The sequence below is a fragment of the Myxocyprinus asiaticus genome, chromosome 31, assembly GCF_019703515.2.
Source record: "Myxocyprinus asiaticus isolate MX2 ecotype Aquarium Trade chromosome 31, UBuf_Myxa_2, whole genome shotgun sequence".
Lineage (NCBI taxonomy): Eukaryota > Metazoa > Chordata > Actinopteri > Cypriniformes > Catostomidae > Myxocyprinus > Myxocyprinus asiaticus.
The window spans coordinates 20,651,921-20,672,872 of record NC_059374.1 but is presented as its reverse complement, the minus strand read 5'-3'; the positions used below and the strand labels follow the sequence as shown (position 1 = coordinate 20,672,872).

At 44.6% G+C, this 20,952-nt stretch overlaps 1 protein-coding gene across 2 annotated transcripts in view; it reads right to left on the bottom strand.

Annotated features, from left to right (window-relative positions):
* The window catches only part of cadm1b (cell adhesion molecule 1b), a 273,986-nt gene that overhangs the window by 27,222 nt on the left and 225,812 nt on the right, over nt 1–20,952 (bottom strand). The window contains exon 9 of one of the 2 annotated variants that reach the window (XM_051665851.1): nt 20,209–20,268. The exons of the other annotated variant lie outside the window; for it this stretch is intronic. Coding sequence (XP_051521811.1) covers nt 20,209–20,268 — 60 coding nt within the window. The remainder of the gene's footprint in view (nt 1–20,208; nt 20,269–20,952) is intronic. 2 annotated transcript variants of the gene reach the window in all.

Sequence of the window (20,952 nt, the reverse complement as noted above, 5' to 3'; positions counted from 1 at the left end):
AGACTGGGCTTTTCAAATCTACAGTAAAAACACATTCAGGTCGTCAGCCAGTTGTTGATTCCCTACAGTGTTGGGGGATGGTGTCTTGTAGTTAGTAATGTCTTACTAATGTCTTATGTTTTATTGCAGGTTTCAACATTATCCATCAACATTGTATCTGAAAAATCACACCTTCCGTGCCTAGAAATTAGCTTCTGCCTCACCAGAGGGTTCTAAATCCCTACCTGCAGTAAATCTGCTCAGACTAGAAATAGACAGAGCCGGTGCAGAAGATGTGAGGTGAGGTCCCAGAATTGGGTTTTGTAAAAGCACTGGGGATTTGATCTATCTCTCTGGTTAAAGCCTGTGTCCTTACAGCACAGGTTATTGGGCTCTCTGGGGCAAAAAAAAAAAAAAAAAACCTCAAACTTTTCTGTGAGTATTAAACACAGGACAAAAGATTGCCTCTATCGAGCTGTCTCTAAGCCCCGGGTCTTTCTGGGAAATAAAATAAACCAATTGTGGAGGCAGGTACTGCAAAAGCTGTTGGTTGCTGAGATGTTTAAATTACTAAGTGTTCTTCACCATGGCATTTGCTCCTCCTCCATAGAAAACCATATTTAGGCCTTGAACTGTTGCCTTCTGCCTGTTGCTAGGCTACACAGTTAGGGATGGAAAATAAAACACTTATCAAAAAAGGAAATCTGCACTTGGGGTGTGAAAGCATAAACTGCCAGAATGAAAGACTTAATGTCTCCCTCAAATGTGAAAAAACAAAAAGGTTGTGCTATTTGACAGCTGTAAAGAAATGTGAATTAAAATAAAGTAGCAGCTTTTTCCATGAATTGAGAATTCCTCCCACAAAAATTGATAATTATAATAATCTTTCTGTGCTGGCATGACAGAGCAATAGAGTCACACTTTTGTCTACATACACATAACTTGTGATAGGTTTTATGGAGTAGGTAAAGGTAAATTGACATTTCCTTGCTCCAGTACTCAGGGAAAAACCAAATTCTAAAATGCTGTGGTCAACTTACACTATAATAATACAATCCCATTAAAAAATTGATTATTAAAGCTGAAGTATTTAATTTCTGCGACACTAGCACCACCGAACAGAACTGCAAAACAGCATTCTGAATACGCCCCTCGCCTGCAGTTTTTCAAATAGTCAGATAGTCCTGCCCCAACTCACATGATTTGTTAAGTAAACGTTGTTGGGGCGGATCTAAGCAGGTCGCTAAAAAAAAAAAAAAACAGGAATTTTTATAGCTCCACAGAGACACAATGTTTACAGTTTTTGAGAAAATGTACCTATGAATGACTTATAGTTGTCTCTGCATATTAAGCTGGGATAAAATAAAGCATTTTAACACTGAAAAAGTGACACATTTCATCTTTAAGCATTATACAACAGTTATTTCCAGTCCTCGAATCTAAATTGACAAGCAGTTTTCAAGGAGTGCTGATATACTGTCCAACAGCAATAGTACACTATATTATTTATATTACTCTGCTTCTCTGGGGCCTATTTTAAGAGTTCTCAGTCTTAAGTGCAGTACTATGCGATACGTCATATGTGCAAAGTCACTGGGCACGGCCATGAAGTTTTGATATTTTCATGCAAGCATGCACTAAGTCTAGGCGCAAATGGGTTGGCGAAATTGAGTGTGCTCGCAAGGCGCTAATGGGCTGGGTCAAGTACAGTTTAATTCTGAGGTTCTTCTCCGATTATTGCACTGTCTGCGTCCTATTATATATTCCATTCCCTGTCAAACAAAAGTAGATATAAATGAAGACAGCCTATTCATAAGAATTTGGTTGTGAAAATGGACTGTATGCAATGCATTAGAAGAATAGATAAATGGACCATTTGCATCTTAAGTTCTTTTGTTCAATAACTACGCCCTTGCTGTGAACTCTCTCCCTTTTCGTCTGCCATCGTTCAAGTGCTATGGTGTTTAGCGGTAAAATACTTTTGAGGATGTTTGTGTTCCTCCTGTCTCGAAGAATCCCCTGCTTTGTGACTGTATTGTCAGTTGCTCTGCTCTGGACCACGATGTATGTGTTGTCTTACCGCCTCTCTGGGGCTGTTTGCTCTCGGCCCTCTCTCCAATGTCTCACCTGTGGTCTTGATGGTGTTGCGGGACGCTTGAAACATGCTTTGCTGCTCTCCCATTGTTCATTGTTTTTTAATGTACTGTATATTTGTTATATGTTTCTTTGTTTAATTTTTTGTACATCGTCCTTGAGCTTAATAATGGCACCATACAAAACAAACGTATTATTAATATTATTAATCATATTGATCTACTGACAATATCTTTTAGAAGTGATTGATAGCTCTTTGATATCATCTGCTGGTGAAATCCCTAAACTGCAAATGCAGTTTAGACTTTGTGCCGAGAATTGACATGGTTCTCAGACGTCTTACCGCAATGGATATTTATTTTCAAGAAAATAGCAAATTGTGCTTTCTGCTACTTCATTAACATACAATACACCCACAGTCTGTGCACATATGCCCACAGATAGCACTAGCACTCCCACCCACGGCCACTTGCGCATTGCGCTGGCACAAAGATTGTGCTTAGAATTAGAGCTCTCATGGAAATTGGATAAGACGCAGGACGTCGATGCACGTGACGCTGCGGCTAGCATGGTAACGAAAATAAAGCCCTCTTTCTTCGTGGCTTTCCTAATAGTGGTGGGTATTCAATATCTGGATATATTTTTACAACAGATTACATATTTACTGCATATTTACACCATCAGGTGGAGACAAATGAGTGTTCTTTATGTTATGAATGATTGACTCAAATGATTTGTTAAAAAACACAGTTCCCTATCTGTCACTCACTCGACGTTGGTGTCGATGTAGTGACACTAGGGGTCACTCTTGGGAGCCCGAGACACCTCTGGTCTTTGATAAATGGCCAATGAAAATTGGCGAGTGGTATTTGCATGCCACTCCCCCAAACATACGGGTATAAAAGGAGCTGGTATGCAACCACTCATTCAGATTTTCTCTTCGGAGCCGAACGGTCATGCTCATTGAGCTGAATAGCACTGTTCATTCACCTCTGCTGGATCTGACGGCGCATTTCAGCGGCTTCTCCCTCCTCTGCACTGGTGCACTGCAGAGAACGCCCCTGGGCGCTTCGGCAGAAAAACTAGAGAGTATATTTTCTGAAAGAGCATTTTTTCCCTCTAAAAGAGTATATTTCTCTAAAAGAGCGCACGCACGGAACGTCTTTTTAAAGACGCGTCTTTCTAAAGATGCCTTTCCGTTCGTGTGTTATTCCTGGTTGCGGTCGTTTTCTCTCAACTTCGGATGGTCATGATCGCTGTCTCTCGTGTCTGGGCGCGACCCACACGGAGGCAGTGTTTATGAATGGCAACGTGGCTTGCTTACGAAAGCAAGCCACCCCAGCGGCTCCCCGCCTTGGTCCTCCTACCTACGGGTTTGAGGTCAGCGCGGCTGGCGCTGGGGGCGATTTGGGGACCTCAATGGGATCGCCTCAGCCGGGTATCCCCCCGCGGACCTCCCATTCCCCAGCACGCTCGTCTGCCCCAATCGGGCTTCCGGATGAGTTCGCCGGCTCGTCGCACGGCGAGTCTGGCTTCTCGTTCGAGGCCTGCGAAGATGATGAGCTTTCGAGCGCAGCATCGGAGAGCGGGCTTGTCCAGTCGGACGCAGAAGCCTCAGCTGGGCTTCCCCCTTCGGGGACGGTCGCCCAGTTACAGGCCGACGCCGAAATGACGGACATGCTTTCCCGGGCGGCCGCGAGCGTCGGGCTAGAGTGGAACCCTCCGCTCTCCCCTGAACCCTCGCGGCTTGATGATTGGTTTCTGGGCTCGCGGCGCCGCTCAGACCGGCCGCGCCCCGCTCCAGTGCCATTCTTCCCGGAGGTGCATGAGGAGCTGACGAAGTCGTGGGAGGCACCTTTTACTGCCCGACCCCGACTCCGCAGTTCCCCCGCTCTCACTACCCTCGATGGCGGGGCGGCCAGGGGCTATACGGCGATTCCCCCGGTGGATAAGGCGCTCGCAGTGCACTTATGCCCGCAGAGCGCCGCCACCTGGCGTGGACGCCCTAAGCTCCCCTCCAAGCCCTGTAGGCTCACGTCGTCCCTGACGGCCAAGGCCTACAGCGCTGCTGGACAAGCCGCCTCTGCCCTGCATGCCATGGCTCTCCTGCAGGTCCACCAAGCCAAGGCACTGAAAGAACTGCACGAGGTAGTTCCGCCCCAGATTTGATGCAGGAACTGCGCTCGGCGACCGACCTCGCCCTCCGGGCGACGAAGGTCACAGCACGGTCTCTCGGGCAGACGTTGGCCACACTAGTGGTCCAGGAGCGCTACCTGTGGCTCAACCTGGTCATGATGGGCGAGGCCGACAAGACACGGTTCCTTGCTGCCCCCATTTCCCAGGCGGGCCTATTTGGCGACACCGTTGAGGACTTTGCCCAGCAGTTCTCGATGGTAAAGCAGCAGACGGAGGCAATCCGGCACATCCTGCCCCGGCGTGGCTCAAGACCCTGCACCCCATCTGCTCATCGCCAAGGGCATCCCCCTGCGGTGACTGCACCGGCTCCGCCGCAGCCCGCCCCTCCGGCTCCAGCCCCGGCGTGGAGCCCACCACAGGAAGCCGACGCCACCCGTCTCACAGCCGGCACCGAAGAACCCACGGAGGTCTTCGAGGCGCCCCTGAGACGGGCAACCCAGGGACGAGGGAACCCACTCACCTGGAGCTGGTAGAAAGACCACTCCATCCCCCGGTGGAGGGCCGGGTGGAAAATCTTTTGTTGCCTTTTCGTTGATTTTGCCGCACGCCCAAGTGGCTGCGGTACCCAACAGTTCAACAAAAGAGCGGCTTCCTTCCTCCCTGGGTCACATACCCGGTGTGTACGGTCGTCACCACGACTACCGTCCACGGGTTTTATCTTGCAGGATTGGCGCTCCAGCGGTGCCCTTTTCGCCCCTGAGTGCCCAGCTGTGGCACAAATCCACCCCCCACGGCCTCTTCCTCCCCCGTCCCAGGCTGTTCCGGGGGTGGTCACAAGGAGCCAGGTAAGTGCTTCGATGTCCCTAGACTCAGCACGGCCACGACGTGCTGTGGCACCTCGCGCTCCGCCCCGCTGCGAGGCCCCACCTGCCGGTACGTCCGACGACGTTGTCCCCTTGGTCCCCCTCGCACGGAGTTTGGACGCATGGCTTGCGCTTCCCAATCCGTCGCGGTGGTTGATCCGGACCGTCCGACTCGGCTACGCGATTCAGTTCCCCAGGCGCCCGCCCAGGTTCAGCGGTATTCACTTCACCTTCGTCAAGGGCGAAAACGCTGTTACCCTGCGCACGGAAATCAATACCCTCCTACGGAAGGGCGCGATAGAACCTGTCCCTCCAGCCGAGGTGAAGAAAGGGTTTTACAGCCCCTACTTCATCGTACCAAAGAAAGGCGGTGGGTTGCGGCCAATCTTGGACCTGCGAGTATTGAACCGGGCTTTACACAGACTCCCGTTCAAGATGCTGACGCAAAGATGCATTTTAGCGAGCGTCCGGCATCAGGATTGGTTCGCGGCGGTAGACCTGAAGGACGCGTACTTTCACGTCTCGATTCTTCCTCGACACAGATCCTTCCTGCGGTTCGCGTTCGAGGGTCGGGCGTATCAGTACAAAGTCCTCCCTTTCGGCCTGTCCCTGTCTCCTCGCGTCTTTACGAAGATCGCAGAGGCTGCCCTTGCCCCGTTAAGGGAGGTAGGCATTCGCATTCTCAACTATCTCGACGACTGGCTAATCTTAGCTCACTCTCGAGACGTGTTATGTGCACACAGGGACCTGGTGCTCTCGCACCTCAGCCGACTAGGGCTTCGGGTCAACTGGGAAAAGAGCAAGCTCCTCCCGGTTCAGAGCATCTCTTTTCTCGGTTTGGAGTTGGACTCGGTCTCCCTGACGGCGCGCCTTACGAACGAGCGCGCCCAGTCGGTGCTGGCCTGTTTGAAGGCGTTCAAACAGAAAACAGCGGTTCCACTGAAAATTTTTCAGAGGCTCCTGGGGCATATGGCATCCTCGGCGGTGGGCACCCCGCTCGGGTTGATGCATATGAGGCTGCTTCAGCACTGGCTCCAGACTCGAGTCCCGAGACGGGCATGGAGCCACGGGACACACCGCGTGGCCATTACACCGGTCTGTCACCATCTTTTCAGCCCTTGGACCGACCTCTCGTTTCTATGAGCAGGTGTTCCTCTAGAACTGGTCTCCAGGCGCATCGTGGTCACGACAGACACCTCCAAGACGGGCTGGGGCGCTGTTTGCAATGGGCACGCAGCCACCGGCCTCTGGACGGGTCCGCGGCTGCGTTGACACATCAACTGCCTCGAGTTACTGGCAATTCTGCTCGCCCTGCGGAGGTTCCGGCCATTGATCCAGGGCAAGCACGTGCTAGTTCGGACAGACAGCACGGCAGCGGTAGCATATGTCAACCGCCAAGGTGGTCTGCGCTCCCGCTGTATGTCACAACTCGCCCGCCGTCTCCTCCTCCGGAGTCAGCAGCACCTCAAGTCGCTGCGAGCCACTCATATCCCGGGCAACCTCAACGCTACAGCGGACGCGCTGTCACGGCAGGTTCCCCGCAGGGGAGAGTGGAGACTCCACCCCCAGGTGGTCCAGCTGATTTGGAGTCGATTCGGTCAGGCTCAGGTGGACCTGTTCGCCTCCCAAGAATCCTCCCACTGCCCGCTCTGGTACGCCCTCACCAAGGCTCCTCTCGGCATAGACGCGCTGGCACACAGCTGGCCCCCTGGCATTCGCAAATACGCGTTTCCCCCAGTGAGCCTACTTGCACAGACACTGTGCAAAGTCAGGGAGGACGAGGAGCAGGTCGTCCTGGTAGCACCCTACTGGCCCACCCAGACATGGTTCTCGGACCTCACGCTCCTCACGACAGCTCCCCCCTGGCAAATTCCCCTGAGGAAGGACCTTCTTTCTCAGGGACGGGGCACCCTCTGGCACCCGCGCCCAGACCTCTGGAATCTCCATGTCTGGCCCCTGGACGGGACGCGGAAGACCTAGGTGGCCTACCACCCGCGGTGGTAGACACGATCACTCAGGCTAGGGCCCCCTCTACGAGGTGCCTGTATGCCTTGAAGTGGTCTCTGTTCGCTAAGTGGTGTTCTTCTCAACACAAAGACCCCCAGAGATGCGCAGTCGGATCAGTGCTTTCCTTCCTGCAGGAGAGGTTGGAAGGGAGGCTGTCCCCTTCCACCTTGAAGGTGTACGTTGCTGCCATAGCAGCACACCATGACGCAGTTGACGGTAAGTCCTTAGGGAAGCACGACCTGATCATCAGGTTCCTAAGAGGCGCTAGGAGGCTGAATCCCTCCAGACCGCTCTTCGTTCCCTCATGGGACCGCTCCGTAGTTCTTCAGGGCCTACAGAGAGCCCCCTTTGAGCCTTTGCAGTCAGTTGAGCTTAAGGCACTCTCCCTGAAGACTGCCCTCCTGACTGCGCTCACTTCCATCAAGAGGGTAGGTGACCTACAAGCGTTCTCTGTCAGCGAAACGTGCCTAGAGTTCGGTCCGGGCTATTCTCACGTGATCCTGAGACCCCGACCGGGCTATGTGCCCAAGGTTCCCACCACTCCTTTTAGGGACCAGGTGGTGAACCTGCAAGCGCTGCCCCAGGAGGAGGCAGACCCAGCCCTGGCGTTGCTGTGTCCGGTGCGTGCTTTGCGCATCTATTTGGATCGCACGCAGAGCTTTAGACTCTCTGAGCAGCTCTTTGTCTGCTTCGGTGCACAGCGGAAAGGAAGCGCTGTCTCCAAGCAGAGGATCACCCACTGGCTCGTTGATGCCATATCTATGGCATATCTCGCCCAAGACATGCTGCCCCCGGTAGGGCTACGAGCCCATTCTACCCGTGGTGTAGCGGCTTCTTGGGCCCTGGCCAGAGGTGCCTCTCTAACAGACATTTGTAGAGCAGCGGGCTGGGCAACACCCAACACCTTTGCAAGGTTCTACAACCTCCGGGTGGAACCGGTTTCGTCCCAGGTAGTGGCACGCAACACAAGCGGATAAGCCCGGGATAGCCGGCCGGGTGTATCGCTTGCACATAGCGCCTTCCACCTCCTTTTGAGCTGAAGATGTGCACTGTTAATTCCCAGTAGTGTTCACAAAAGTTGTTCCCTGGTTGATTTCCTCCGAGCCCTGTGGCAGTCGAGTCTTCGGAGAAACTCACACCCAGTACACGCGCTAGCTAAGAGCCCGGTGCTGGGGTAGGTGCTCCGCATGTGGCGGTTCCCTGTAAGGCTAACCCCATGCGATCTATATCTTCCGCTAACTCGTTTCCCTGCTGGCAAACTGCGTCTTCCTTGGGCAGAGCCCCTCTGCCCCAGTCTCCATGTTGTAGTACCTCCTCCCCCATTGGGCAGGATCTACCTTGAAGGCTCTCCACATGGTTGGAAAGACCATGTGATGTATTTTTCCACTTAAATATCCCCCCCTCTCTGGGGTTGGGTGTGGTCTCCGCGGTGTCCTCCCCTTGGGAGGGACACCCCCCAACTAGACCTGGCGGCCCAGTCGGATAATCCCCCTTCTTTTTTTAGGGAGTGGAAAAAGAGAAGGGGAAAATAGGCCACGACTGGGTTAAGCCCGTCTCTATCTTTGGGTAGTCGACTTGTCCCCAAAAAGGGCCGTTCGACACTCATAAATATGTTCGGGGAGGTTACGTGTCGACCTGGTGCGCTGGCTATGAAGCACACAGCAAGTCAGCCCACCACACACCGCCAGTTCACGTAACACAGTTCAGCCTTGTGGCGTTTTGTATAGGGACCCCTAGTGTCACTACATCGACACCAACGTCGAGTGAGTGACAGATAGGGAACGTCAGGGTTACTGGTGTAACCTCTGTTCCCTGATGGAGGGAACGAGACGTTGGTCCGTCCTGCCACAACGCTGAACTACCCGCTGAAATGGCCGGACCTTATATCGGCTCCTCAGCGTAAAACCTGAATGAGTGGTTGCATACCAGCTCCTTTTATACCCGTATGTTCAGGGGAGTGGCATGCAAATACCACTCGCCAATTTTCATTGGCCTTTTATCAAAGACCAGAGGTGTCTCGGGCTCCCAAGAGTGACCCCTAGTGTCACTACATCGACACCAACGTCTCGTTCCCTCCATCAGGGAACGGAGGTTACACCAGTAACCATGACGTCTTTCAACCTTGAAACAATGGAAGTGAATGGTGTTTTTTTTCCATAAATTAATTTGGTTTGTAACAGCTAGCCTGGGCGACCTTTTAGGAAAACTTCTACCCGGCCTCTAAACACCTTCTTGTTGGCATTGGTCCACGTCATCGGTTGGTGTGACCTGAAGCTTCACCAACTACTTTATGTTTTTCAGTCAGTATTCAACATGAACATCTACAAAAGGAATCAAATCTACTCAAATACTCTTAAGTGCCCATTCACTCATGTGCCATCTTCAACGAAAGACATTCACACATCTGCCCAGAAGTAAGATAAGCATCTATCCACATTGTTTTGTCTTTATTCTGAATATTAACACTCTTTATAAACCTATCTTTGCAGAAGTATCAGTGTCATCATTAATTACAATAACAGAGTGTAATCGGTGCATATTACGGCACGTATACGTGTTAGCCCATTAGCGTCATGAATGCAGAATCTAAACAAGACAAATTGCGCATTTTCTACTGCATATATATTATTTTAAATCATCAAGTGGTTAAAACAGCTTTTACTGTCCTCATGTGAATTCTACTCATAGAATGAGGCATAAAGTCATTGATAACACATTTCAATGTCACATTAGTTAAGACTTTACTGAGCATCCTCATATTTAAATGCTTCTCTAAATGCTTCCCACAGCTGTGTGACCAGTGTCTGAATGTTCGCAAACAGTATACCGTTGCTTGGCTGTTTAGAACTTTTTTAGCCCTGAACGAAGAATGAAGAAGAACTTCTCCGAAAGTATATCGGGAACTTTAAGATGTAAAACACAGGAAAGGTCACTGAACAAATCAGTGAATGAAATAAAAATGAACACCACTATTTAGAATGCCACAAACAACAAACAAGCAGAGTGAATCAAATGAAGTGTTCCAGTGCCGTTTTACTGAATATCTGCACTCTTGGAATGCCGTTCATCCAATCAGAATAGAGGACTGGAACTAACTGTACAAATGTAGACACATAGCCCTACTGTATCAGATTAAACTCCACACAATCTGTATAATAAATTACATTTGTTTTCATTTATTTATGTATATATTTTCAGATTATTTTGAAAGGCCTAAAATCCAATAACATCTGCTATGATGGCTTGTCACTGAATGTAAAAGGAAATTACAATAAATGCGACACTCATTTATTTTCCCTGTCCAAAATAAACAATAGATATTTCAAAACACGATCATGCATGGACACACGAGTGGCCCTTTTTCCCCCTAGACAGCACATTGTGGTACAAGCGTACATCACGTCTTATCATCAGCTCTCGATGGCAGTTCATTCACCTATCACTTCCCCCACTGAAAGAGTGAGCTTCCTGTATTGAAATGATTTGCAGGTCTTTCATCTCAGTGTGATTAGGCAAAGTGACATTCTCGCACACGTATGACTGCAGCATGCTGGTAGACTGTGGGCTATGAGAGCACATATGAAAGCTCGGGAGCAGCAGTAGAGCAGAGCCGGCTCAGATATGCGGAAGGGGTATAGAGGCTCTCAGCATGCTGGGCTGTCTAGGTTTGTGAGGAGGGGAGAGGCAGAGGAGGTGGAAAAGGCATGCAAAAAGAGACGATGAAAATAAACAGGACAAACAACAAAAACAGGACAGGCAAAGCCCACTGAAGCAACTAGATAACAAACAGCACAAGGCGCTTTCAGAAACAGCAGTGTACTGTATAAAGTTTCAGGGTAGGGGGCTGGGAGTGAGATGAGCTTGGTGGTCTGCTTAGCTACATGGCTCTCTAGCCTAAAGGAAACCAGACAATGTCAATCTAATCATAGAAACAAGGCTGTGTTTGGAATGGAATACTAGTTTACTGTTTACTGAATACCGCACAGTATACTGTATACTGCCTATTATGCAACAAACGTTTCAAACAGTAGTGTGCTACATATTTTTCATGACTTCAAGCATATTTCATGTTTGAAGTTAATGTGAAACGTAGTTTGCAACTTGTTTTACATCCGTAATTTGATTTCTGAGTGAAAAGGAATATTCTGTAAGAAAATACGTTAGATGGGACATGATTTTAACCATTTTGAAAAGGGGCGTTACATACCAAAATGGAGGCTGGTTGTTGGAGGGGAGATAATTTTGTGACATCAGTGTCAAAAGTTTCAGAGGTGGAGCAGGATATTATATTTTGTTTAAAATTCCAAAGAGAAACATTTTTAATAAATAACAATCACTGATTAATTGTGCACAGAAAGACTGGGAACGTGTATTAAGTTGTAGTCAAAAGGTGGGTCAATTTTGGTTTCATGTGGACTTCAATTCAGCAAGTGGCATCCAGTTATTGCTTAAGAAATCATTACTTATCTAACTGTAACTTATTTTATCATCACTTATCATCCTGGTTACTTTTCTATCCAGTTTATGTAAAACTGTCCTTCCTTTTGGTAGTCCAGGGCTGTCAACCAGGCAGAGAATCTATATTAGAATTTTTCACTTAAATATTACCAAAATTCAAATTATAGTTGAATTTTCAAAAATTCTAATTATATTAGAATTTTAAAGACATTATTTCAGTGATCACCAGATATTTTATTCAACATGGTCTCTCCTAAATCCACAAGAGGGCACATCGAATTAATATAAACCAGCACCTTGGAAATCGGTTGCGAATTTGATATTTGCGGCTCAGATTCACCACGGTAACGGCATGTATCTGAGCCCAGTACAGCAGGGTGCTAGAGCCAAACAGAATGAAACAGAATGTAGGGATCTCGAGACACTCGTTTCCAAATTTAACTCCTTTCAACTTGATACAGCATTTTAAAAACGCACTGCTTATGCAGCGAGATGTTGATAAGAGAGCAAGACACAAGGGCCAAAGACCTCCACCTAAGGGGCTGTTCACTTCAAACATTTTTTTCATGTTTAACCTTAAAAATGCATCTCAAGACACCCATGTACTGTTATATTCATTGCGCTGCATCTGTTTCTTTAGCTCAAGAACACGACTGGTCTGAACGGCCTATGAGTCATCGACAGTGCTTGACACACATTTTAGAATTTAAGTGCATCTTATAATCAATGAATATTCAAATTTTGAATTTTAAAACTGACAGCTTTATAGTAGCCCTATAAAATAATGAATAAAAATCACAGCTGATATTACTCCTGGTTTATTCATCACACAGGAAATGGAAGGTCAAGAAAGAGAGTGTCAGTGTCCTTTGTAATAATGCTGAAAGGTTTAGGTTATCAGGGTATTACAGAAAATTTGCATACTATTCAAAGTATACATACTATAAAAATAGTGAGTACAAATAGAGTAGTATGGCAGTATGCTATTCTGAACATAGCCTGCAGTATATTCTCCAGTACATCTACATGTACAGTATTAATTAATGAACGCATGGGTGGACAAAATGTAAATTAAGGACAGAAATATGCTGAACAGTTTGTGGTATTTCTACATCTGATGCTGTTCTTTGTTCTCCACAAATCAACAGAGAAAACTTCTGCGAGCAGCTCATATGGGGTGACCAAAGGCAACATCTGGTACCCTGTTTTCACATCTGATTAGTCCAACTGCATCTGGAGGGAATTCACAGCAATTTACTCTATGTGGGCACTGTGAAGCTTACTGTGTGACACCATGCTGTTACAACGAATGACGCTTGATAATGAGCCACTGCTGTGCATTTCTTTTCCACAAAATTCTTTAATAGACTCGGCCTTGTCTAAGTCAGCCAAAAAGCCAAAAGCTTACATACTATAAATGAGGCTGGCAACAGTACTAGAATGATGCTATGTACCTTATGCCAAAAAACCCCAGAAAGTCTAAAATTAGCCTCTCCTAGGCACTGGGTTTTGAAAGAAGACCGTAGGAAAGGTGGAATGGAGCGCAGTTCCATTCCTGATGACAAATGAAATCACAACTGAAGCTGGAGAGCTTGTTTTAAGACTAATGGTACACAAAGTCTTGTGTGTGTTGTTTGGCCAGCAGCAACTCCATCTTTCTCACGCAGAGTTGCATAAATGACGCTCAGGCAGACACATTCATGAGCCCGGCATTCTTTGCTTTACCTGCAGGCACACTGAGCTCAGTCAGGACATATTGGAAAAGCCTTGAAAAATATCCGAAGACAAACTCATTATATTGGGATGTCTAAATACGGAACGAAGACATATTATCTTTTGTCTGTTCAAAGACTGTTCAAAAGAATCTTACAAAAAAGATTGTTCCGACTTAAAATTCTGATTGGATGAGCTGCGTTCAAAGTCATGGACCTTATTTTCAGTAGCGACATCTTTCATTTTTGATGAGAAAGACAGGGCTTTGAGAGGTAGACTTAAGGGGCAGTCACACTACACTTTGCTCTCAAATTCAAACACATCCGAACATGGGAGACCGGAAACGCAAGCTAGTGCAAAGAAATTTTGCATTACGTTTAAAAGTTTACATTTGGTGAACTCTATCCTGTCTATTGTAACATGACTGTAAATGCACACCTGTGTGATTGCACATTCTATATTAATGCGCAGAGTTGGTTTGTTACTTGACAACCTCAAAAAGTCTACTGTTGGGATAATTAACTATATTACTTGACTGAAGAATTGTTTATTCCGATAATAATTAATAATACATTTAACTGTTTATTGAACATTGGTGTCTTTTATCATAGTGTTCATATTTAAGTGTTAGACATTTAGTTTGCATTCTGGTAACTTTTAAGGGGGTAGTTTACCCCAAAATTACAATTCTGTCATCATTTACTCACCATAATATTGTATCAGACCAGTATGGCTTTCTTTCTAGAACACAAAAGGTGAGTTTTTGAAGAATATTCTGGCCACTCTTTTCCAGATAAATAAAGACTGGGCTGTCAAATAGTGAGAGGAACAGACCAAAATTTAGGTCATTATTCACTGAAAATCTTTCACTCCACTATAGCTCTCAAATCATATATGGTGCCATTGATGTTAATGGCGTTTGGTCATGAGACAAACAAGAACCAATAGCATTTGTCGTCAATGGTGTTAGTGCACCATTTAAGTAGTTCATCAACTTCTGTAGTGGAGGATTACCAGTGAATAACAACAAAAATTTGGGTCTGTTGCATGGATTACTTTTGATGATATGCTTTTTTCTTTTCTTTTTTTTGAGCTTGACAGCTCCAGTCCCTTTTAATTTTCATAATATAAAAAAGACCTGCAAGAACATTTAGTAGATGGTGACAGAATTTTCATTTTTGGATGAACTATCGCTTTAGACATCTATGCTGTCCCACAGCAAAAACAAAGAAGCTTAAAGTGACCGAGTCAACAATCTGAAACGTTTAGCTACCTGTCTCAACATTCTCATCTTAATTGGATTGTATGGACGATTCATGGAGGAGATTTCTAGGTCGGGGAGATTTTCCAGAAGTGATACTGGATAATGAGGACAAAAAACATCCACAGATACCGATAAGTATGTTCACCCACATCTAGCAGCAGTTTTCTGAAAAAACCCTGACTTGACACCACCTTGTTAAATATAGACCCACCCTGTGGCACGCCTGATGTACAGCTCAGCTCAAATATATTGTTTTATATTTCATCATTAGCCAGCAGGGCATCCATATATCCACTTGGATGGTACAGTTTTTTGCCCTTTCACGGAAACCAGCTTGGCAATCACTTGCACCTATCAGTATTAATCGCTGATCCATGGCAGCTTCAATCCCACTGAAATCAAATAATGCTGAGTTGAGCCCTAATGCCCAGATTTATGCATAGGTTAAAGGAATAGTTCACCCAAAAATGAAAATTTGCTTATAATTTACTCACCCTCAGGCCATCCAAGATGTATCTGAGTTTCTTTCTTCATCAAAACTTAAATTTAAGATTTTTAGGATTTCATTTCAGGCCTCCTCCTTTAAACAATGCAAGTGAATGTACTCCACTTTTTGATGGTCAAAAATGCATATTTAGGGTGCATCAAAATAATCCACAAAACTCCAGTCGACAAATAAAGTTCTTCTGAACTCAAACGATTGATTATTTTTAGAAACAAAACAATACTTATATACTTTTGAACTACAAATGTTCACTTCTGTACATCACTCATGTGAGGGATGATGTAAGCTCGTTGGTAAGGTCACGCATCACGTGGAGGAGGAGGGAGGAACCGTCAAACCGTATGCATTTTGGACCGTCAAAAAATGGAGTACATTCACTTGCATTGTTTAAAGGAGGAGGCCTGAAATTAAATCCTAAAAATCTTAAATTCTGTTTTGATGAAGAAAGAAACTCACATACATCTTGGATGGCCTGAGGGTGAGTAAATTATCAGCAAATGTTCATTTTTGGGTGAACTACTCCTTTAATGCGTTAACGAGGTACTGTGTGCAAAAGTGGCACAACTGTTTAGTAAATTTGTAGAGTAAAACCACCTTAGTATTACATTTACATGACTTAGTATTGACAAATTTAACCATAATAAAAATGCCTCATAATGACCAGTGGAGTCCCCTAAGCTAGTGCCTTTATGTTGCCATTTCACAGAAACCAGCAGAATGTGCATGCACCTATCAATATTAATCACTGATCCATATCAGCTTCAATTCCCTTGAAATCAAATAATGCTGAGCCGAGCCCTTAGATTAAACTCAAAGGACCCAGGGTCAGGTTTAGTCAGCCATGGCCAGCCATATGCCCTTTTTCCTGGCCCTAAAAGATTAGACTGCATATCAGATACAACACTGTCACTGTTTCTCGGCTCCCCTGAACTCTCCTATACTCAAAGCGAGTGGATTACCCTCCGTGTCTGCTTGAAAGCAAGTTCTGCTTGAATGGTAATCCGAGGTTAAGACTGTTACACCAATAAAACTTCTTACATGCTTAATCTACATGTGGAGAAGTTCAGCTGGGAAGGAACACAGGAGAATGGCTTTTCAGAGAGAGAAAAGCAGACATGACTTAGTTTGGGCTTATGATCACACACACACACACACACACACACACACACACACACACACACACACACACACACACACACACACACACACACACAAAAAAATCCTGAGCACAGATGATGTCTCTTTTGCTCTGAAAGGCAGAAACTATCATGCTTCTTCTTGCTGTGCATGACAATTTTAAGAATGGCTTTGAAAGATGAAAAAGTGGCATCTGTTAAAGATGCCGCTGTCGTTGTGCAGGGCATTTCCATTTAGCCATTAATTTTGTGTTATAAATGGCAGTCATCTCTAAATTTCACCCCCTAAAGCTACTGAGCATTTCACTAAGAAATTATGGCTTAATTGATTTTTTGTATGATTTATTTTTTTTTTTTAATAGTTGAGTGCACCCGATCTGTTCTCACTCCTTGCATGTTCATCAAAAATGTATTACATTCCAATATAGTACCAACTACCTGCCATTGATTTATTTGTTGGGAATTCCTGGTCCCAAGCTTTCTTTTGCATGTTAACAAACATGTATTGGTTCATAAAGGATTTCTAAATGCTCAAGAGTCTCAAACCATTCAAGATAATCTGATTTAAACCTAATCTTCTGCTGAGATTGATGTTACTGCTTTTACTGTTTGTTCCAGTGACCCAAATGATATACATGTACAGTAAACAAAAATAATTATAATTTTGAAATTAACCCATTACTTTCCCTTCAAATTCTTTAAGTTCCGACGACCTAATCAAAACCCATTTGACAGATATTTCACAAAGTAGGCATGATTTTTTTAGAAATGTGACTTGTTTCTGTTGGGGTCAATTTGACCCCGCAAAAAGAAATGGTAGAAAAAGAAAGAAATAAAAACCAAAATAATCAACTATTAGGAGTGTACTTCTACAGGTTACACCAGGCAAAGAATCTTAGCATGAAAAACTTAGTCATATGTATTCAGGTATTACAGGGTTTCTAAGACCCCACCGAAGTAATGTAACATTTAAAACATTTTGAGTATTTTGGTAACACTTTACAATAAGGTTTCATTTGTTAACATTAGTTAATGCATTAGGTATCATGAACTAACAAACACAATTGTTCATTGTTAGTTTATGTTTGATCATATTGCATTAATGTTAACATTTTTAACATTTAATTTAGTTAAATTAACATTAACCAAGATAATGGCTTGACATTTACTTTTTGGCTCACTGACCACTTTGGCTAGTGCTTTTCCAAAGTCATTTTCACTTGCCAAAACTGTAACGGCATCCATATGTTTTATTTGAATGAGAATGATATGAGTTTAGCGGGACACAGGCCTTATGATTTCAGTCATCTACTGGAATATCTGAATGCAAACATAACCAGTCAGAATGTTTGGCAACAATTTGCTCATAATTAATTGAAGTCCAGACTTTAAACCCATTCATTTAAAATTGCACGTGCCCTTATGAAAGTTCACCATTGTTCTTTCATTGTTTAACAGTGACATTAATAATATTTCAAGTGTAAGCAAAGGAAAGACCATGAATGGCTCATCATTATGGGGAAAGATCACGACAGTGGCGAGTTACTCCGTCACTCTTACTAGAGTTTTTTCCGCATTGAAAATTCTGTGAATGTTGGGCTGCGATAGCCAGAACTCTCAATCAGGCTTCACTCGATATCGCAACGGAGACCACAAAACTTATGCTTTTAGATTTTCATAACAAATACTGTACTTTATTTTTTTGAAAGACTATCTACATTGACCTAACCAAGATTATCAAATGCTGTAAAAGTATTGTTCATTGTTATTCATGTTAATAAATGTAGTTAACTTAAGTTAATAAACAGAACCTTATTGTAAATTGTTACCACAATTTTCAGGTTGAGAAATTTAGTCTACAATCAGTTCCTAAAATATTAGGAAAAGTCATAAAGTTTCAACCTAATACTTCAAGGTTTAGTGTAGCTTTCGATCTATTAAAATTGCTGATTAAAGATGTAGTGTTTAATTTCATTGCCACAAGCGTCAAATCAAATCCCTTTATTGTCACTCCACCATATACACAAGTGCAACAGTGGGTGAAAGACTTGGGTGCAGTTCCCAGCAACATAGCAGTATGACAATTACAATAAACATCTGATTTACACATAACAGTTTACACATCTGTTACACAACCCAATATACAATATACACCTAATAATATACAATATACAGTATACACAAAATAAGAAGATTGTATAAAATAAAAATACACTGTACACCACCCCCCCCCCCCCCCACCCATGTAATCAGTGGAAATAAATATGAAGTGTTGTGTTGACATTCAGCTGTCAGTTGATATTCAGTTGTCAGTGTGTTATTAAGTGAAGTATAAAATGTGGGTCCAGTCTGAGGCTAATGAAGTGCGGTGCTGATATATGTGTCATGAGCGATCAAGAGTTCAAAAGTCTGATTGCTTGGGGGAAGAAGCTGTCATGAAGTCAGTTTGTGCGGGTCCTGATGCTGCGATACCGCCTGCCTGATGGTAGCAGTGAGAGCAGCCCATGGCTCGGGTGACTGGAGTCTCTGATGATCCTCCGAGCTTTTTTCACACACCGCCTGGTATATATGTCCTGGAGGGAGGGAAGCTCACCTCCGATGATGTGTCTGGCAGTTCTCACCACCCTTTGCAGGGCTTTGCCGTTGAGGGCGGTGCTGTTGCCGTACCAGGCAGTGATGCAGCCAGTCAGGATGCTCTCTACAGTGCAGGTGTAGAACCGTGTGAGGTTGTGGTGGGTTTGGTGGTCACCAAACAGACTTGCAAAAATAATGACCATTTTCAAACAGGTTTTGAAATCTGCTATTTAGCTATTGGCTTTATAAAAAGACAGTTCAGCACCAAACTCTCTCCCCTGATTGAAGCAATATTGCTATGTCGTACTGGTTGGGATGCTCAAACAAACAGCATATTAATGTTTTGATAGTGCCACAGCCACAATGTTACACTTTTTGTGGAAATCAACTTACAAATGGCTTACTTATAATTGACTCAGCATATTATTATTATTAATTGTTTTATTTGTTTCCCATTTTCTCCCAATTTTGAATGCCCAATTTCCACTACTTAGTAGGTCCTCGTGGTGGCGCGGTTACTCACCTCAATCCGGGTGGCGGAGGACAAGTCTCAGCTGCCTCCGCTTCTGAGACAGTCAATCCGCGCATTTTATCATGTGGCTCGTTGTGCATGACACTGCGGAGACTCTGCATGTGGAGGCTCAACTTTGAGACCCACTGAGAGCAATTACCACTAACCGTGACCACGAGGAGGTTACCCCATGTGACTCTACCCTCCCTAGCAACTAGGCCAATTTGGTTGCTTAGGAGACCTGGCTGGATTCACTCAGCACACCCTGGATTCGAACTCACAACTCCAGGGGTGGTAGTCAGCGTCAATGCTCGCTGAGCTACCCAGGCCCCCCCGTTGACTCGGCATATTAAACTAGCACAAGAGAAAGTATTTTCACATTGAAAAAATGACAAACTACAGCTATAAGATCAGAACAACACAGCTATCAGACAATTTTAAATGACAGCCAACAAAAACGTAAATAAAAAAAAACATGGCGAATCACTGTCAATATGTCTCTTTCAAGGATGAGCTGTTGCCATTCTTACGGAATGGCGAGGACATTTGTAATCGTAATCTGAGGCACGGACATGCCGAGACACAACACCAGATCCTGATAAGATTCTCTCTCTCAAAATGAATCTCAATGGTGAAAGATCAAGCGAGTGACAGAAAAGGATTTGACAAGCACAACCTGACAAGTGACAATGACAGCACAGCACCGCAAGGCCACCGAGTCCACTATCAGCATCAAGATCTTATTAGAGCGGCCTGCCTGCCTCAGCACGAACCTGTGCACTTACCCTCTTCCTGTTGTCTTTTTTAGCTTGAGGACAGTGATATGCATCAGTAGCATACTTACGCTCTCATACACATGTACAAACACACACAGCCCACATGCAGCAGGACACAAGAGACAGGGAACATGTAAAAAAGGTTAGATAGTAATGGAAATGGAACCCTGAAGCTGAAATGGGGTACTGTACCTTGGGAAGCATCAGGGTGGATGGTGGTAGTGGTGGGTGAGGGGGTTGTGGTGAGAACATCTAGATGGAGAAAATGGAAACACACACATAAGAGGTATTAAATGAAGTAGAGAAGTCACTAATGCCATAATGGAAGGATTGCATGTTAGTATGATAGAGATTTTTCAACAAAGCTGTTTCTCTTTAACCAAGGCATACACTAGCACATTAATGTCCTTGATTGAAGTAGAAATGTCCTGTTATTTTGCTTTAATTTCATGAAATGACATCTTGACAGTGGAGCATTGTTCTACACAATTGTATTATTAAAATAGTTGAATGCAATTTGGCCAGCTACAGATATTTGATCAAATGTAATGTAAGGAACATGAAAATGACTTGAATTTGAATTAAACTGCTGGGCTCAATTCTTATAAGAATAGGGTCTTCAACAGGGGGTCCACCGATTATTACTATACTGCAGGGGGTCTGCCAATTATTGTTTGATCTCAAACTAAGTTTTGAGAAAAATATTAAACATGTGTTAAACAATCATTCAATATTAGGCTCACTCCACCCGAAGCTAAAGTTAAGAATTTAAAGTTAATCCAAAGGTTTCATTGTCCCTTCCACATTAAAATAAAACAAAAATGCAATGTACAAGTATATGACTCTGTACATCAAAAATGATTATTTTAATGGTTGTACAATGTAAGCATTATAGTATGTAGATACATAAATCTGGTATACACTTGTTATTAGAGG